Source organism: Laccaria bicolor, genomic scaffold, assembly GCF_000143565.1.
Source record: "Laccaria bicolor S238N-H82 LACBIscaffold_40 genomic scaffold, whole genome shotgun sequence".
Taxonomy (NCBI): domain Eukaryota; kingdom Fungi; phylum Basidiomycota; class Agaricomycetes; order Agaricales; family Hydnangiaceae; genus Laccaria; species Laccaria bicolor.
In genome coordinates this window covers 336,736-356,311 of record NW_001889911.1, presented here as the reverse complement: position 1 = coordinate 356,311, position 19,576 = coordinate 336,736, and the positions used below count along the sequence as shown (strand labels likewise).

Below are 19,576 nucleotides of genomic sequence, written 5' to 3'. Positions count from 1 at the left end.
CAGTCCTATCTCTATCCTCACTGCCGATGGCACTCGATTTCAAGTTGTGCCTGGTCATGATTGCTTCCCTACAGGCCAAAGTGTTCTCCTCACCACTGCATGCGACAATCGGTCCCGCGTTGGTGTAGAACTGGTGCTAGGGAACCATACGGCTGAGATTTGCAATGTATCCTCTAGAGTGGTCCTGGATGGGCTGAGGCCAATGCCCAAAGGCCAGCCACGTATTTGGGTCACGGTTATGATTACACCAGGTCAGCAAGGAAACAAAGTCGAAGTCTTGCAAGATCAAAGGGGCTCCACCAGCTGCAAGGATAGAGGTCCAACCTCCTTTGCCCTTCGTAGGGCTCCCGACTGAGAAGAATCAATCTTATATGATGGGTGATCAGCTGACTCACGCTGCTGCCATCATTCGCGCACTCCCGGAGGATTGAAACATTGACCAACCAACTTTTGGCATTTAGACGTGCAAGAAAACAAGGAGACGAACGACATCTAACTCGAAACTATGTCGGATGCTTCTGAATTAACGTTCATAGCATCACTGTCACCATCCGACTCTCTCCTGATCTGCTCAATGCCTCCGTATGGTAGCTTGTCTTTATTTAATCCATCTCCCCCAAAGCACATCAACTCTACAAATTCCCGAAGCAGTAGCTGATGCGAGCAGGCCAGATGCCGCAATCCAAACGCTCGCCGCCTCTCTCCGGCATCTCAAGAAGCCTGAAGCCCCAGCGTTCAACTAAATCAGTCGAGCTATGAGACTTAACCCCACTCTCCTCATCCTCAAGGAAGGCATCTATACTCAATAGATTCATCTCAGCTCCCTAGTAGTGCATACTCAACCAATACACCCGACTCACGTCACTTACGTTCAAGCGACGACAGCGGTGGCATTGGAGCGTGATAGAGCATTCACTGTAGAAGAAAATGCATTATCTTAAGGAACTCTTGTTCAATTTATAATTAAAATGAATTGGCTACAGTACTTCTAATAATCATAATTGACAAAATTGGTAATACGACAGACTTCACTCCAAAACTCATGGCGGTCCCTGAGTTTTTGCGTCACGAACGTAGCAGGACCCTTCAAAAACGGTAGTTGGATAGGTGTATGAGAATCAAATCCATGTGTCTGAAAGGCAATCATAAGCCGTAAAGAGGGGAAGAGGTTGGGAGTTAACCAAGGTAAAACATGTTCCAATTGAACGGGTTGCAATAGCGGTGAATGGACCATAAAATATATCTCCTCGATGGTTTCTACGCGAGTGATTGGGTGCCGAAGATCTCTCAAATAGATGTTGCCGATAATAACGCAGAGGGCTGGAAATGGATTGAATTGGATTGAGGTGCGGAAGCGATCCATGCCTATCACTGAAGTTAGTAGATGTTCTTGAGAAATACAAAGTGACGGACCTGTGAAATAGAACATTTTAATTCAGTAATTGCTGACCTGTAACAGTTTCTCGGTGGAGGTCCGGAATGAATGGTCATGCAAAACGCTGATCCAAGACAAGTTAAGTATCGGAGATCCATTGGGCCACCTCGCGGTTATCAGTTCGTCGATGACTAGCTCGTCGACGTAATAACCGGATTCAGGACCCAGCGACAATTTCTCTATGGTGCATGGAGCGGGGAACGGGTCAGCAAAGCCAGCAAAGCCAGAGATGTCAAAGTGCAGCACTCCGAGTTGCAGCTGGCGCAAATGGGACGGGCAGTGCCCTAAGAGTGCCATAGGTAAATTTTGAATTTCAGTCATGAACAATGCATGCAAAGTTGGGCAAGAAAGCAAAGGGATAATCTGTTTTTGCAAATGGTGAGAGAAAGAGTTCCAGTCGACCATTGGAGCTATGCCATTCCCAGTGATGTGAAGGCTTTCGAGTTCAGAAAACCGCTGCAGAAGCTGGGCCTCATAATCATGAGGGTCACTACTGATGTAATAATGGAGATGGTGGACATAGCGGGCGAGCTCGGGATGAGGCCCAAAGAGTGAGTCGAGTCCGGAATATGTAGATGGATGAACTACAAGGGTGGTGAATAGTTGTTTTTGACAGGGACTGACTAGAAGGCAGCAAGTTAAGGCCAATGAGCGAATTGTTTCCCAGTCACGACGATCAACGAGTTCGTGCAAGATTGTTTCCACGATATCAAAAGGCAATTCAACAACCATTGTGTCAACGACGTTGAGAGATGTGGGCATTTGTCTCAACGCCCAGGGGAGGTTTCATTGTGACTATAGCACTTCATAGGAGTTAGACAGTTCAATGACAGTGAGTTATTGCGCTATCCTCCACCGTGACCCTTGTTTGCATATACGAATACACGTAGAGACCTAAGCGTTAACTGTCCGAAGTCAGGATCACGTTTTCAGAGACACGTTATCAAAGCATTTGCTCAGTATTATGAGTTGTAGCGTCTACATATCATACATAAAGATTCAATAGTCCTAAGAGAAAAAGTCTGTATATCGATCGGAGAAGGAGGGGGTGGGATAGTCTGTGTGAAGATGTCCATGTCATAATTCATTCTGTTTTCAAGAGCCCTCCTCCATTGAGACGTCGTCATCGAAAATAGTGGTTGACGAAGAGGGCGTAATCTTGGCAGAGCTTGAGGCTTTTGCCTTGCCCATATTTCGAACAGGCTGTTTACCTTTCGAGGTACTTGCGGTGGAAGCAGCGACCCCGCGCGATGCACTATGGTTGGAGGGAGTCGTCGAAGATTCGGCACGCTCAGAAACCTTCTTGACTGACGAGCTGGACGCGTCGTCCTTGGTCAGTTTGATCTTTTTGACTTTGAAGGATGCCATCGCACGATCGGCGGAGGAATCACGAGGTTCGTGAGGGGCGTCTGTGTCATCATCCGCCCCATAACCTGGGTGCACAGTCCTCGTCAGGACTTCGGCGATGCTGTCGCCAATGACCAGGAGCCGATGAAAGTTGATCTGGTAGATCTGAGACGGAAAGTGAGCAAAGCTACAGGTGCAGATCGCAATCGAGACATACTTTGCGCCGTTTGCCCGTCTCCACGCCGTTAAAGTCTTTGACATTCATGGTGAAGCAATGGAGGGTGACGGTCGCCATCACAAGAGTTCCGGTCCGAAGGGCGGCGTATTGGTCCCATGGAGGAATTATATTGTGATTCACATCAATAATTTCGTGTTGGATAAGCTTGCATCCTGAGTTGCGGAATAGGTTGCCCCCATAATCATATAAGCGATTGGGTTCATACAGTTGCCCAATCTTATACTCGACGACGCCATCGGTTTCTTGGCCATCCGAGGAGCTGGAGACGTTGGCGGCTTGTGAAACTTCGACAGGCTCGTCCTTTTTCGACGAGGAACCTCGTGAGCGCTTAAGAATACGCTTGATGGTAGGCACTCGGCTCTCGGACGGGGACGTTTGGGGAGCCTAGAGAAAGTTGATAAGAAGGAATCAAAAAGGTTTGAAGGACATACTTTATATATTGTGGGCGACGTGATGGTAATAATATCCCCAGCTTTGCCAGGAGCACTCGGGCTAAGCCATTCCTTGGTAAGGTACTCCTGTTGCATGTTCAGAAAAACGAGTAAGAGAAGAGAATGGTAAACGCACCCTGTCTTCTTGATCCTGTTCGGATTTGACGATTTCATTCAGCGCGACAAGTTGGTCTTGAAACATCATCGCAAGGTTCTCGGGGCACAAAGACGGCACACCCAACGCGAATCTGTTTTTGACCTTCGACTCTGGTGTGACGTAAGTGGGCTTGAAGGTGAATCGTGTTAGAAAGTTCCAACACCGTCTGAACAGCAACGCACCTTATCCTTGGTCCCAATATAGAAATCTCCGAGGGCGCTATGCTTTGTACCGAGGGATGCAGGCTGGATCTCACCGAATAGGTTGACACAGAATTCGGACCCGTCCTTGTTCTGAAAGTCAAGCCCACGCCAGCTAGTCTTGCGAAAGAAATCTTTGTCGTATTCGCAATTGGCTAAGAAGCCGGAGCCAGAGGATGCAATCAAATCAGAGAGAGAGTCGTAAACACCATCGGATGTCCGATTGGCGTAATGAGCTTGTGCAGCCGATGCCATTGTTGGGGAGAAGGGGAAGAACTCGGTGAACGCGAGCCCGAGTTCTTATGGCGGCGAAAAGGAGAAGTTTGAAAAACCCAAACATCCTCCTTCTACCCTGTTTCAGGCGGGAAGGCTGCGGTGTGGGTCATACCGTTGCGGGTATATTCCAGAATGCTGAGGTCATACCCGCCTCCGCTTACATGGAGGACGGTGTTCAACTGTTGGCAGGTCATGGTCACGCATTGGGGTGTGTGACCGGGCGTGGTGATCATCGTCAACAAGTCCATAACGAGCTAACGTTTTTTGTGCAAGCGCCCTCAATCGTCTATTCTCATTTCTTAAGTCTGCTGAGATGTTACAGGAAATTTTTCTCCAATCGAACGAGCGTAAAATCAACAATCCACTCAGGGAAGTTACCCGGGAGAGCATAACATAGGGCGCCTCAGATCCTCGGCAACACTGGAGATCTACAATCACATTTGACAATGTTTGTCCTTGTGCTCTATGCGCCGTCATCGCAAAGGCAGGAACAATCGGGACCTGGGACCATCGGATTGTGATACCGCCACCAGGGCCATGTCGGGTTTTAAACGTAAGATCTACGGAATCCTTCAAGATGGGAACGTCATGCGCCTCCAAATGAGGCATGGTATCCTTCGTAGAATCCTTCACCTCAACCACGCAAGAGGTCAATCTTCGTATACCATTTTCATCCACGATGTATCGAATTCGCTTGACAAATCCGTAGCTGCCATTTACAATACCGCCCTCGACATCGAAATTCTGGCTTACCAACACCGGCATTCCAAGCACCAATGGAAGTCTACCCAAGCGACCATTGCTCTTGCCAGAGTCAACAGATTGCAGATAAGATACGAGATCTCCCTGGGAAAGGATGGCTCCCTTGCAAGTATCTGTGGCGTGGTACCAGTGAAGAGTTTGATTGGTTTGTTGTGCGAATGTGATTGCGCATCGTTCGTTTATTGCATCTTTAGCTGAATTGTTATAGACTATGACAGGAGATGTTTTCCATTTGGAATCGTTGAGGTCGATCTCTTGGTTGCGTCCAACGATTCTACTTTGCAAAAGTTCATAATCTGAATCCGTGCAATTGCCGACTCGAAGGCGTTTCAAAAGCTCTGAAAACCGTATGTTTTCCCGACCTTGCTGCCGCATATTGGTCGTAAGCTCCACAATGGTATCGACGGTAAGCCAGAGCAATCGCCCCAAGATTTTTCTTTCTTTGCGTTGACTGCCTTTGCCGTATTTCGAAGTAGGATCTGCATAAAGTCGACTTTTCAAAACGGGAGGCAATTGAGCAAAATCACCCGCAAAGATGATGTTGATGCCACCAAAAGGGTCACTGTTGCCCTTGGCTTTCGATAGTGCATCACTAATATCCATCAAGAATTCACAGCTGATCAAGGATACTTCATCAATCAGAAGAAAATCAACGCCATTCCACATTGAAATCAACTCTTCATGAGATTTGGCGGTCTTTTTATTTTTACCAAAACAGAGGGCGGCGTGGAGGGTCATTCCCCCCACATTTTTCGCCGCAACACCCATAAAGGCACAAACTCGAAAACGCCGGCCCTGTCCTTTGGCTTCAAAGTAGGAGCGCAAGGCGTTGAACACCCGACTTTTTCCCGTTCCAGCTGGTCCAGACAGAAACATCCTTAAGGGGTCCTCGGTCCCTGGACGAACTGTGCTCTGTTTGGCAATGATGTTAAACGCAAGTGTTTGCTCTTCGTTGAGGCCCCAGCTCGAAGCAAAGTCAGAAGGATCAAGGCTCGTGGCGGACGGCATCAAAATCTCATTCGGGGGAATACCGACACTGGAGGAAGCCTGAGAATCAGGAATCTCATTGTTTACCACACGTGGTTCGCGGGCGCGTAACGGATTGACAAAAGAACTATGCACGTCAGCCGTCCTTGTATTGGCAAAGTCCTCATGCTCACGGCTTTCCCTCATTTTCCATTCTACTTTTCGTTTGTCATAGGCGTCTTTCCACAGGGCTTCATAGCCCTGATTGCCACCGCTTACATCTTCCTCTACTCCAGGTGGATTGTCGTTCACCGGCTCATTAAAAACACCATACAGCCCGCTTTTGTCAAAAATATCTACGACGTCAAGAATGTCGGCATTCATCCTCTGTGCATGCACCGACATTTGGTCGTCTATTTCCTGCAAAAGTCCATGCAATGCTTCCTCGTCAATGCTTGCGGTGAGATCATCCTGTTCGACGTGTCTGCTTTCATCAATCATGGCGGGCGTGATGAAACTGCCATTCACACGATGTCTGTTCTTGAAATGGTTATCGCGGCTGTCCTTGCATTCATGTAAAAGCTGCATGTTCGATAGCAACTCATCGACATCCATTGTGTAATCGGCTGAGGCTTTCCATGCGGCGAATGCGAGCTCCCATGAATCAAACCCAGAACGAAGATCGGCACCAGTGCGCCACGGCTTAAACAAGCAAAGCATCAAACGACAATATTTTTCCAAGTCAATGCCAGATACATCTCGGCGCGGAAGCGCTGGCCCAATGGGGAGGGGAACAAAGCGATCAGTGGGACGATGAACTCTCAATTCATGAGTTGCATACTCGCAATGATCATTTCGGAAATCAAGATGGACACCACGCTTCCCTAAAATTCCCAGCAACGCGTTGTCAACTTCATCGAGATCAGGCTGGCTAGTATCTTCGTCCGAAGATGAATCGTCTTCTTGTAATGCATCCATCGGATTTTCCTTTCTCTTTTTAACTTTCTCAAGCTGAGCAACAAAATCCCAAAGGCTGACGTCGTTCAACTTGGAGCTTCGATATATATAATCAGCGACTTGATCCCCACGACTAACAAGCTCGCCTTCATCGTTCACCGTAACACGTAAGAAGTCGTTCTCAGCAACAGCGTCTTCCATCGTCGGTCCATGGTCATGAACGTCATCATCGCTCGAATGCACAGAAGGGGACCTGCTAGAAGCAATATACGAACGGTCCAGATAGGCTTCAAATGACGGCCAGTACAGATGCCGAAACTTATGGCTAGTGAAGTGATCTTCCAAATCCAAAACATATGAAGCAACCTGTGGGGCGGAAAGCTCTTGGAGACCGATTAAAGCATTGGCACATTTTGTCAACAACCGTTTCGCCCTGGTGGTGATGTCGTCGTCTCCATCAGACGGCATGCCTAACTTGTTCAACGCAACCTCAAATGCTGCATATGCTATGTGTGCCTTCAGCTGCGCTTTTGAAATATAATCTGTTATATAATACAACGCTGCTTTTGCAAGACCACCAGAACCGATAAACTTGATGTCCATATTACACCGTACGGCTCGCAACATCACCGCATTGAAATTGTTGACCATCCCATCTAACTTTTGCATGCAAAGTTCACCCGTGGTTTGGTCAAAAAAAGTCGACGTTCTCGTGTTAGCTTGATCAAGTTCGAATCGACATTTCTTCTCAGCCGGCGGCCCTTTCCAATTTTTATAGCATGTGGCCATGTGAGTATGACGCTGGCATGCTTCCGCTAGAGAGCTCAAATCCTTTGCGCATCGTTGTTGAAACGAACGCTCGGATTCATGCGCCTGACGAACCGGTCCGCGGGTGAGGCATGGATGAAACTGTTCCAAAAGGTCCACTTGTTCTCTACCTTCATTTACGTCGTGATCTGCCGGCTCTTCCTCATCATAAACAGGGATGGAAGTTTGGATTGCGTGTTGCAAATACGCTACAAGCCGCTTTTCAAACGCACCCCCAGGTTCTCGTGATAGCTTCTCTTTCAGCTTGTTAGGGTCTAGACTTCCTTCAATCCAAATCAACATATGGCAATGCAAAGTTCCCCTGCCTTGAGCTTCCACACACCCATAGTGAGCTTTCACGACGCCCAGTACTCCAGTTTTCACATCCTTGCTTTCCGGATCATATCCTAAAATGGATTTGATGAACGCATTTATATACAAACTGAAGAATTTCGCTGCCACAACAGGGTTTCTAGCGATAAGAAGTGTCTGATCCCAATATTCTGGTACGTCTGTAGGCAAAAGGTTATCAACATCGATGTCTTCGCCTGCTAAAAACTTGACCAGAGGGTTATAAACGTCGGCAGGGTTAATAGTGATGAAAAAGCTGGGCAGGCCATGAGAAAGCATAAGGGCGCGTATTTCACACATATATCAGTCACTATGTCACGTACCAAACGTAGTAGCCGGACATGACAATGACTCGTAATGAACGGGCCAGCCGGTCCCGGCCGGACTTTCCAAAACATCCCTTTACCAACGGACCAGCCGGATGCATACAAATGGCTTGCGGGCACGGCGTCTCTTGCCGCGGCAGCTACCTACGGCAGCCTTCTGGGTGTCCCGTCGGCATCACACCATAGTTCCCCAATCTTTACTAGAACAACTGTAATACTGTTACCTGCTTTGATGTTGTACTGTTTGCTTCTATCAGTAGTAGCTAATTGTAAACCTCCACCCTAAGCTACTTGCTCTACCACACAGCTGCTGGTCAGCAAAGCATGCTGTATATACCCCAACCTGCTCCAATGGTAAATTACCTGTGTCCATAATATTAATCAATGACATCTATTGAAATTGAATATGTCAACTCTGGTTAAGCATTTGATTGACTCCAATGGGGTGGTTATTTCAACTCCCATGGGGCATTTGATTCACTCTGGCAGAGAATTTACATCTGAGTATGTCAACCACCATGGGCATTTAAATTTGACTATTTTGACTCCATGAAGAATTTGATTGACTTGAGGGGTTATTATGTTTAATTGTAAATGTATTGCCAGAGTTGACATACTCAATTTCAAATGCCCTGGAGGAGTGAACCCAATGCCCCATGGGAGTCAACATATTTGATTTAAAATACCCTGTCAGAGTAAATAAAATGCCCTGGAGGAGTAAACTACATGCGCCGCGGGGGTCAACATATTTGACTCTAAATTTCATGACAGAGTGAATAAAATGCCCTGGAGGAGTGCCCTGTGAGAGAACATATTTAATTTTATATGCCCTGACAGCATGAATAAAATGCCGAGTGAATTAAATGGCTGCGGGGTCAACATATTTTATTTTAAATTCGCCGACGGGGTCAATAAAATGCCCCGTCGGAGTAAATAAACTGCCCCGTGGGAGTTAACATATTTAATTTTAAAAGCCCCGATGGCATAAATAAAATGCTCCGTCGGGGTGAATTAAATCGCCGCGGGGTCAAAATATTTGATTTTAAATTCGCCGACGGGTCAATAAAATGCTCCGTCGGAGTGAATAAACTGCCCTGCAGAAGTTAACATATTTAATTTTAAATGCCTCAATGGAGTGAATTAAATACCCCATGAAAGTCAATCAACTGTCTCCCACCCAATTCAAATTTTATATTCCCCATCGGAGTGTATTGAATGCTTTGCAGGAGTCAACATATTTAATTTTACATGCCCCGACGGAGTCAATGAAATGCCCCGCCGGAGTTGTGGGGGAAAAAAATGAGCTGTACTGTTATAGCTTCTCAATACATCTTTCTGGCCACTACAACTGTTGTAAAATAGGTTCAAGTTTACTTTGGAAAAGAATTTTGGCACATGGTGGAGAAATGAGGTTGAATGCATGAAATATCTCGCAACATGATATTGTTGACTTTTCTGTATACTTTGCTACCAAATCTCAACATCTGAGCCTTTCTTATACATAGTTAACATATGGCAGAATATATATCCCCTGCTCTGAAGCAGTTTTCTGATGGTTTGGGGAAGCTGGAGCTTGAAAGGGTGAAAATATGACTCTAAACATGAAACCACATTCTTTCTTATTTCCTTTCACTATCTAAATCTTGTTGAAATGCTCCCATACTTTCCCCAAATATAGCCTACATACTTTAGAATCAATTCAGATAGGTGGGGGAAGCAGTTGTGAGGGAAGAAGAAAAAATATAACTTGATGTATGCAAAATGGCATGTTGTGCAACTGGTTTGTATAAAGATTCATGCACCAAATAGCTCTTTCCGAGGTCTGTTCACAAAAACTTCTTCAATCACTGAGAAAACTATTCCAAATGATTCTATTCCTTTCTGGGATCCCCCCAATGTCTTTGTTTTGTTGGTGCGTTGCATCGCCAATGAGCGCGGTGCAGTGCGTAGTTTCAGATGGTGTGTGAATAATGCGCTCCTTCCATATTAGGTTGCAGCTGGCCCATATTTGGTAAGGCAGGCTGCCAGAGTTGTTCTACTTCTAAAAACTAAATGGTGCACACATCAACTATCTGACCTCCAATTCAGTGGATCTTTCTTTTGTATTATGAGGATTTGTCATGGCTACTAGCAGGACCTTTCATCAATATTGTGCGTTGATTTCTTGACAATATATTTCTTGTTTCTGCAAATCACATATTCCAAGCCATTGCATGTTTCAGTTCACATGGATGGATGATCTGGGCACCAGCTTAAAAATGCTGTAGTGGATTGACTCCTCTATCTTGAATAAATGCTTCGCCAGAGCTGACATATTGAATTTTGAATGCCCCGTCGGAGTCAATCAAATGCCCCGCGGGAGTCAACATTTTGAATTCTCAATTCCCTGTCAGTGTCAATCAAATGCTCTGCCACAGTCAATAAAGTGCTCTGCTAACTTGACGTATTCAAGATCATGCCACAGATGACCATATTGTGGAGGTCATGTTTTCAATTTCAATGTCAAACACCCTGATGGGGCCATTGCCGACAGTGCCTTCAATCTCAACCTCAAACACCCTGATGGCAACATCCTCTGTGGTGCTTTCAATTTTAATGACAAACACCCCAACGGAGACATCCCCCGCGGCACCTTCAATTTCAATGTCAAACACCCCGACGGTGATATCCCCTGCGACGCCTTCAATCTCAACCTCAAACACCCCGATGGTGACATCCCCCTGCGGCACCTTCAATTTCAATGTCAAACACCCTGACGGTGACATCCCCCGTGGCACCTTCAATTTCAATGTCAAACACCCTGATGGTGATATCCCCCACGGCGCCTTCAATCTCAACCTCAAACACCCCGACGGCGACATCCTCCGCGGCGCTTTCAATCTCAACCTCAAACACCCCGACAGTGACATCCCCCACGGCACCTTCAATTTCAATGTCAAACACCCCGACAGTGATATCCCCCGCGGCGCCTTCAATCTCAACCTCAAACACCCCGACGGCGACATCCCCCGCGGCGCTTTCAATCTCAACCTCAAACACCCCGACGGTGACATCCCCTGCGGCACCTTCAATTTCAATGTCAAACACCCCAATGGAAACATCCCCTGTGGCGCCTTCAATCTCAATGTCAAACACCCTGACAGAGACATCCCCAACAGAACCATCAATTCCAGTTTGACACCCCAATGGAGCCACAAATGAGTAGACAAGGTGTGAGTAGCTAAATGAAAAGCTTTCATTTCTTAACTACAAGGTGAGTGTTTCCCCGTTGGGACAAAATTCAGTTTTTGGTTTATATGGAGACTATCTTGCAGGAGTTGGATGAGATAAAGATTAAGATACATTATGCTACAGATCTAGATGGATATAAGTAAGGGGAGAGAGGCCCCAGTTAAATTTTTTTGTAGTTCCATCAGGATGGGCTGAGAGCCCGTCGGGACGTGGTCAGAGCCCGTCGGTTGAAAAAGTGGTTCCGCCGCGGGAGCGTAAACCCTGCCAGGGTCAGAAACCGGCCGCTTCGTTGCCAATGGAACAATGGCAATCAAACCGGCCGCCCCGGCTGACCCGTTCACTACGACTGATTGTCGCGTCCGGCTGTTCCGTTGTTATTGGACCCATGTGACTGAACTAACTATATTTCATTTCTCATCGCGAGCCTCGCGGCGTTGGAACCAGGTACATGTCGGTTGACCATTTTGACCTCTTTCATTAGACGAAGCACGCGACGTTCACTGTCCGAGTACGCCGTTTTATCATCCCCCCGTGCAAACCGATCCGTAACCGTCCCAATATCCTCAGGGCAGATACCAGCAAATATCTCGGCCGTATTTTGGAAATTGGCCTTCTTGACCTTTGCACTAGATTGCCAAAGAACCTGCCGACGTTGCATGATATTGAAAGCTAGGAAGGTAAAGGAATGATGAACTTGAAAACGATTGTCGGCAAGATTCAAAAAATGTTTAGCCTGCCTCTTGAATGACAAAGGTCGTTTACGCCTTCGATTTTCGAAGCCGCCTAAACCGTACGGAAACAATGTTGGATAAAGCTTTGGAAAGAGAGTAGGGTTGCAAAACTCGTTCTCGGGTTCAGGATTGTGAGGCATCTCTAAATAACTTTTAGTTGTATCTCCAAAATGACGGACGGCGGCCGCCCGAAGCTCACGAGCGGAGGCCTTTGGTTCAACATCAGCAATAAGAACACTATCGAAAGGGATGGCATCATCGGATTGGCTCATGTCCCTGTTGTCCATTGACTTGGCGGTGTTCGCATATCCTGAGGTCAACGCATCATCCTCGTCGTCTGAACCGATAAATTCGACATGAACGGGTAAGCACGGTAAACTGTTGATTTCGTCAAGGACACCGTGATTGATGGTTATATTCCGATAGAGGTAGTTATGTGCCTTCAACCAGATAAGTGCTCGACGAACTCTGTCAGCTCGCACCACGAGAGGTGTCGCTTTCTGCCGGAGCCAGTCAGCCGAGGGTGCATTTGACCCGCTGAACACAACGCAAATAGGTGCCACAATATCTTCAATAGACGGAGGAAGTAGTTCAGATACAATGTCAGGACGTTGCGGATGAACAATGACATGACCTCTCAGTGCACGCTGCAGGTTTGGGCCTGAAGAAGAAGCAAAATCGTCTCGATGAGATCCTGACGGACCAGCGTTCAATCGTACGATTAATGCGCGTGCCCTACACAGACCAATCATCGACTCCTCGACAGTGGTCAAGTCTTTCAGTTCATCTGGCACATCTCCTATAAACAAACGGTTGGCGATGGCCAAAGCGGGCAAGCGCCCTGCGCTCAAGGAAACACGACACGTCTCGCAAAGAATCATAGATTCAGGCACGCCATTGCTTTCAACAACTCCCTTGGGGTCTAACAAAACGTCCTTCAAAGGTCCATCACAATAAGGAAAAGCTGGAGGCGTAACGGAGGGATGTAACCAATAGCTCTCTTCCTGCTCTGAATCTTGATCCTCATCATCGTCACTCTCAGAGTCAGATGTGTCAACCGCTTCAGAAGAGGCGTCAGGCCGCCGTAAGATGGCAACATCAACCTCGTCGATGGGTACGGTCGTCGAAAAGCTTGTAAGGGTACTCTCCGCACAGGATGCACAAACAGATGTCGCGAGCTCAGACGATGAAGTCCTCAATTTAAAATCATTCACAAGTGTGTCCGTCACGGACTTTGAAGGAACTTCCGGCCACCTATGACGAACATCATGCAACTGATCTTCATGCTCATTATGTGCGCGTTGACGAGCAACAGACCGAAGGTATCGTTTGCCTTTCAACGAAGAAGAAACAAAATGTTTTATCATCCGCCGAACCTTCGACATGGAATCGGTCGACCTACATTCAAGATTGTACATATCGGCAACTTTACGAAGAGATTTCAATTTCATCTTATGAACAGTCCTTGCCAACACGTAACTGGCGAGATCCGACGAATCACGAGGCTCCTCAACTTCGTCAATAGTACTCTCACAGGATGGAGGCAAGCTGACCTGGGAAGCACTGGGATCTTTGCAACGGCCACCACATATATGTTGAAATAACCGGTCGCGTAACTTTGTCATCGTTCCATCTGAAGGTAAGCCATGAACCCCACACAAACTCAACAAAGTAGGACGATCCATGCGATCATAATTGGAAAAAAAGTTGGACAGCTGGTAAAACGTACAGGGATTGCGCAACATATCTAGACGATGTTCATAAAACGCAAGCATGTTTGACTCTGAACGAGCCTGTTCCTTTCGAAAGCCCAACAACAGACATAAATTCTGGAATATGGCAGAAGGGAGCTGGGAACGTCGAAACAATGCTAACACATCTTCAGATAGAGAGGTGGCAAGAGACACCATACTTGTCGACATTTGCGCGACGGCCCGACAATCGGTCATCGCGCGACGATGGCAATGACCATAAAACAGATGATGAACAAGAGCAGCTCGACGGGCATCGCCACTGAGACCCTCATACAAAACACCATGAAGTCTAAGAGCCTCGACAACAGCAGAGCTGCTGCCACCCAACACGAAAAATGAAGAGCTCGGGTCACAGATTAAAGATTTAAATTGAACATTTTCTGTGTTTAAATTGTCAATGTGCAGAGAGCAATTCGGTAGATCAATGTTTGGTGATGGCTCCTAGATGTCCTTGTGATTATAATGCTTAAGTCAGGGCATGTCAACTTACTGCTGGCTCCACACATTCATGACCCCCACCGTCGCCGCCACCAGAGGACCTGCACCCAGTTGGAGGCTAAAACACTTATCAATAACAGAAAGGGCATTGTACCATGAGACAATGCTTACAGATGCGGACCTCCGAGATGTCTGTTCTCTGACTTCGAAGGCGGGGATAGGACCATGAACGATGGAACGTTGCTGAAATATGTGTCAACAAACGTTCAAGTCCTAAGATAAACGTACCAATGCCACGGGAAAGATAACACCCGTTGCCGAGCAGAGCTCCTTCATCAGGCCCTTCCAGTCTCCACCCAAGACCAAGTCAAACTCTTGATGTTCGCCTGAGACAAGCAGAGACATAACACATGTAGGCCAGCTATCGCCAATCTTCACAGACACTGCAAGATCGGCACACTCCCCAGAGAAAGACAAGCCCAAACGGTTCAAGCAAGCAACAGACACATAGGATCGAGGACCACAGGAAAGCTCAGCAGAAACGGGAGAGCCCTCGAGCTCGAAACAAAAGGACATGGTGGAGGAACACGAGAAAGAGGAAGGGTCGAACCCTAACCGAGTCACTCAGAGGGGGGCCAAACATGGCTAAACTTACCCACGCAAGAGCTTTGCTGGCTCGTAGGATAAGACCCGCTAACTACGTAGCGGGCATGTGCCTTATCGCAAGGCCATCGGAGTCGATTTCAAGCAACGCCAAACCAGAACAAATCTCCTCCTGACAAGCAGTGAATACTGAAGCCCGTCTGCGAAGGGCTGACCACCCATGAGTGCAAGAATCTGGGTGTTTCTTACAAACGCCAGGTGGTTAAGTCGAAAACGTGGAGAATTGCTGAATTTTATGCTGGATTTACAAAGGCTGAAATGCGTCCTCTTCGATTCCTTTCAAGCTGTTGTGGCCGAGGGAGGTTCGGTAAACGTTGAAATCTGACGGCTGGAATTGCGTTCTTATGCACTCCAACACCGTGACATCCCACCGAGTATGTGGGAGACGATGGCATGGAACGATAATACCTGAAAATGGTGCATGCATGCGCCTCCCTTGGTGTGTACTTCATGCTGAATCGCACTCAGAAAACTGAGAAAAAAACGCACTCGTAATCGCGTCGCAATGTATTTGTGAGATTCGACCATACATAGAGCGTACATTGACAAGAACGTAACAGGAATGAAGGTCATAAGGTGGTGGTAGATGAATGATCGAGTCAAAGTCAATGGTCGTGTGAAGGAAACCTGCCCTAAGCCTGAACCTAAATTTTTTGACCAGTCCACCGTCATCAATAACTGTGACAAAGGCCCTTCGTCGTTTTATCTGACTTTCTTGCCGCACGGGTACCCTACGAGGCCTATTAAACTCGTAAAGTGAGCAACTTTCAGACTTCAAACCATCAGTAATTTACAAGGCGGATCTTCTCAGACACCATGGCGCCCTTTTCAAAACCAGAGACCGTGCTCAAGCAGGCCGAGGGACTCGTCTCCGTCGGTCAGACGCACGCAGCTCTCCAATCATTGACAGAAATGTTCTCTTCAAAACGATTCAGGTCGACACCACTCACCTCCCTGGAGCCGATCATGCATCGTTTTATCGAATTATGCGTCGAAATGCGAAAAGGCCGCCCAGCCAAGGAAGGACTCATGCAATATAAAAACATTGCACAGAACACGAACGTGCAGAGTATCGAGGCAGTTATCACTCGTTTTGTTCAATTGGCCGACTCGAAGGTCCGGGAGGCGCAGGAGAAGGCCGCTGTAAAATCGGCCGTTGATGTTGATGATTTGGAGGCTAGCGAGACCCCGGAGAGCATCCTTCTCGGTGCAGTTAGTGGAGATCAGAGCAAGGACCGCACGGATCGTGCCCTCGTCACTCCCTGGCTCAAGTTCTTATGGGAGAGCTATCGAACATCTTTAGAGACTTTGAAGAACAATACGAGGTTGGAAGCTATCTACCAGGTGAGTCGGGCCTACAATGGTTTAAAAACAGCCCATTCATATCATTACAACAGCAAATCGCACAGCAAGCGTTCAAATTCTGCCTCAAGCACCAACGCAAAGTTGAATTCCGTCGTTTATGCGAGACACTTCGTCTGCACCTTTCAAACGTCGCGAAATACTCACACCAGCAACACTCTATCAACCTCTCCGACCCAGACACCTTACAACACCACCTCGACACCCGATTTGCCCAACTCAACACCTCCGTCGAGCTCGAACTATGGCAAGAAGCCTTCAGGTCTGTTGAGGACGTCCACAACCTCCTCAACATGGCCAAGAAGGCTCCCCGCCCAGCAATGATGGCGAACTACTACGAAAAACTCACCAAAATTTTCCTCATGAGTGGGAACGCTTTGTACCATGCCGCTGCTTGGAGCAGGTATTACGCAATTATTCTCAGCATTGGGGGTAAGTCGGAAGAAGAGCTCGGCAGGCTTGCTGGGCAGGTTCTCGTCAGCGCCCTGGCCGTTCCTGTTGGGTTGCACACGGAGGAGCCTGACGAGTTGAAGGGCAAGAACGCTCGTCTGACGGCTTTACTTGGGCTCACGAGGATGCCCTCCCGGTCAGGATTGCTCAAGGATGCTGTTAGTTATGCTAGCGTTTCGATGAGCGTATTTTCTAATTATCATCTATAGCTCTCCAGGGACGTCCTCAAACTCTCGCCTGAATCTGTCAAATCACTATACAACATCCTCGAAGTCACCTTTGACCCACTAACCCTCTGCTCATCAATTGCTCCCCTGCTGCAAATCCTCTCAGCAGATGCATCCTACTCACCCTACCTCACCCTCCTCCAACGTGCTCTGCTCTCTCGTCTCCTGTCCCAACTGTCCCAGGTCTACTCCACTATCAAGATCGACAACCTCCTCGCGCTCGTCGCACCACTCAAAGAAGCTGGCATCGAAGGCGCCTATGAGGAAGAGCAGATCGAGGCGTACATCATGGGGTGTGCTCGACGTGGAGAACTTAACATCCGCGTGGACCATAAAGATGGAAGCATCACTTTCGTAGACGACGCGTTTGTCTCTGCAGACGAGCTGCAACAGCCCACCGCGTCGACTTCTACCTCCACTGCTCGTGGTGAATCGTCGATCCAACCCTCGGTAGCCGAGCTCGTTCGAACGCGGTTGAGTAAAGTTGCTACTTGCCTGCACAACTCCCTTCACAAGATCGAGGAATCTCCGGAAGCCCTATCCCCTGAAGAACAAGCCGAAAAATTCAAGGCTCTCGTGGTAGCTGTGGAGTCTGAACGCAAAGCTCTCCAACTCAAACGCGCCATCGTAGCTCGGAGGAGGGAGTTATTGAGTGAATTGAGCGTGCGTAAGGAGAAGGAAGCGAGCAGCCGGCGTGCTGAGCTCAGTCGAAGGGAGAAGGAGGAGGAGGCAAGACGTGTGAGGGAGGATCTGAGGAAGAGGGAGCAGGAGAGGACGAAGAAGGAGATTGAGAGTATTAGGATCGATGAAGCCAAAAAGTATGCGCAGAGTTTGGTGGATAAGGGGATTTTGAAGCCTAATGATGTTGATGTGAGCTTTATCGTCGTTTTTGTTTCTTGTTCTTCTTTTCTGACGTTTTCGATAGAAGCTGGAAAGCATTGATACGGAAGGGCTAATTACCATCCAGGTAGCTCAACTCGAGAAGGAGAAGAAGGAGCTTAGCGAGCGACTTCGCATCATCGCTAAGCGGATCGACCACACCGAGCGTGCGTATCGTAAGGAGGAACAACCTCTCATCGCTCAGGACTACGAAAGGCAGCAAGCTACGGACAAGGATACCGTTGAAGCCATACAACGTGCACGCCTGGAGGCAGCTGGAAAGGCTCACCAGGACGATCTGGCTACTAAAGCGCGGCTGTCACGTATGATGGGTGATTATCAGAGCAGAAGGCAGGAGATTATTGCCAAGAAGGGCGAGGAGTTCGCGAGGAAGAAGGAGGCTGCCAAGGTGAAGATTGAGGAGGAGAAAAAGAAGAGGAGAAACGCTGTGGCGAAGGCCAGAGAAGAGGAACGGCGGCGTGTTGAGCGTGAAGAGAAGGAGAAGGCGGAGAAAGAGGCAGAGGAGAGGCGGATTGCAGAAGGTGTGTTTTGCTTCTGTCTTTTTCATCCACCAAGCCAGCAGAAGATACTAACGATGACTGTAGAACGTCGTGCCGAAGAGGAACGTCTTCGCGAGGAAGAGGAGGCTAAAGCAGCAGCTGAGGAAGAAGCCAAACGTCGAGCCGCAGAAGAAGTCGAACAACGACGCAAGCAACGCGAGCTGGAACGCCAAGAAGCCGCGGACAAAGCCAAGCTTCAACTACAGCGCGAGGAAGAGGCAGAGGCCCACAGACGACAACGTGCCGCAGAGAAGGCCGCTCCCACCCGCGCGCCCCTCGCCGCTCCCACAGCCCTTCGTGCAACGAAAGACGAGCCCTCTGTCTGGAGACGCGGGACTCCCGTCAGCAATAACAACTCGACACCTCCTACACCCACTCGCGTAGGGGCTGTTGCGACGCCGCCACCGCGTGCCGAGAGTCCTTCACCTGCAGTTGCGCCAGCCAGGTTTGGCAGGGGTGGGGCTGCTGCTCCTGCTGGAGGAGGCTGGCGGGCGAGGGAAGCGAAGAACGCTGGTGGTGCTGCGAGTGCAGTTCCTCCCCAGGTGAATGCCCCTCCTGCTCGTGTTGGCTCGCCTGCTCCTCCGGTTAATGGAGAGCAAGCTAAAGAGGGCGATGATGGGTTCCAGACTGTGCGAGGCGGTGGGGTTTGGCGTGCTCGTAGAGGAGGGCGCACTTAGTTGTGTTTTTTTAATCTTTCGTATACCTCCAATTTATGCTCGTTTCTATCATGATGAAGAGCTATGTTTATAGCAAACCGTTTGGGCCATCATCAGGCTTGCAGTTATTTGTCGATTGTATTCGACACCACTTACATACTCAAGTTCTGTACCTCTGCACTCTCCAGCTGACCTATGTACGGCTATCTTAAGCGTACATTCATCCGAATCCCATTGGCTTGCCATATGCATCATGATAACGATACATTCCCTCTATTTACCCATAAAATGATTCCTCGTGCTATATTACCGATTAAATCCGAATAACTTACGAAGGGGATGTTCTACAATCTAATATTACTGTCCGTCTAC

General features: G+C 48.1%; 3 protein-coding genes across 3 annotated transcripts; 1 reads left to right on the top strand and 2 right to left on the bottom strand.

Moving 5' to 3' along the window:
* Positions 1-2,530: 2,530 nt before the first annotated feature.
* Positions 2,531-4,063, bottom strand: LACBIDRAFT_309514 (uncharacterized protein; the record flags this gene model as incomplete). Its single annotated transcript, XM_001886803.1, has 5 exons — positions 2,531-2,947; positions 3,000-3,404; positions 3,452-3,538; positions 3,588-3,737; positions 3,791-4,063. The coding sequence occupies 5 exons, from the start codon at positions 4,061-4,063 to the stop codon at positions 2,531-2,533; spliced, it is 1,332 nt and encodes a 443-aa protein (XP_001886838.1).
* A 6,804-nt stretch (positions 4,064-10,867) lies between these two features.
* Positions 10,868-11,420, bottom strand: LACBIDRAFT_146775 (uncharacterized protein; the record flags this gene model as incomplete). The annotated part of the gene is made up of 2 exons (XM_001886802.1): positions 10,868-10,982; positions 11,005-11,420. Coding segments are annotated over 2 exons (531 nt in total), but the record flags the coding sequence as incomplete, so codon positions are not given.
* A 4,393-nt stretch (positions 11,421-15,813) lies between these two features.
* LACBIDRAFT_191687 (uncharacterized protein) lies at positions 15,814-19,225 on the top strand (the record flags this gene model as incomplete). Its single annotated transcript, XM_001886877.1, has 7 exons — positions 15,814-15,826; positions 15,882-16,414; positions 16,468-16,864; positions 17,216-17,979; positions 18,038-18,530; positions 18,594-18,868; positions 18,965-19,225. Exons 2-7 carry the CDS (start codon positions 15,887-15,889, stop codon positions 19,223-19,225), a joined length of 2,718 nt encoding a protein of 905 aa, XP_001886912.1. The 5' UTR covers positions 15,814-15,826; positions 15,882-15,886.
* Positions 19,226-19,576: the final 351 nt, after the last annotated feature.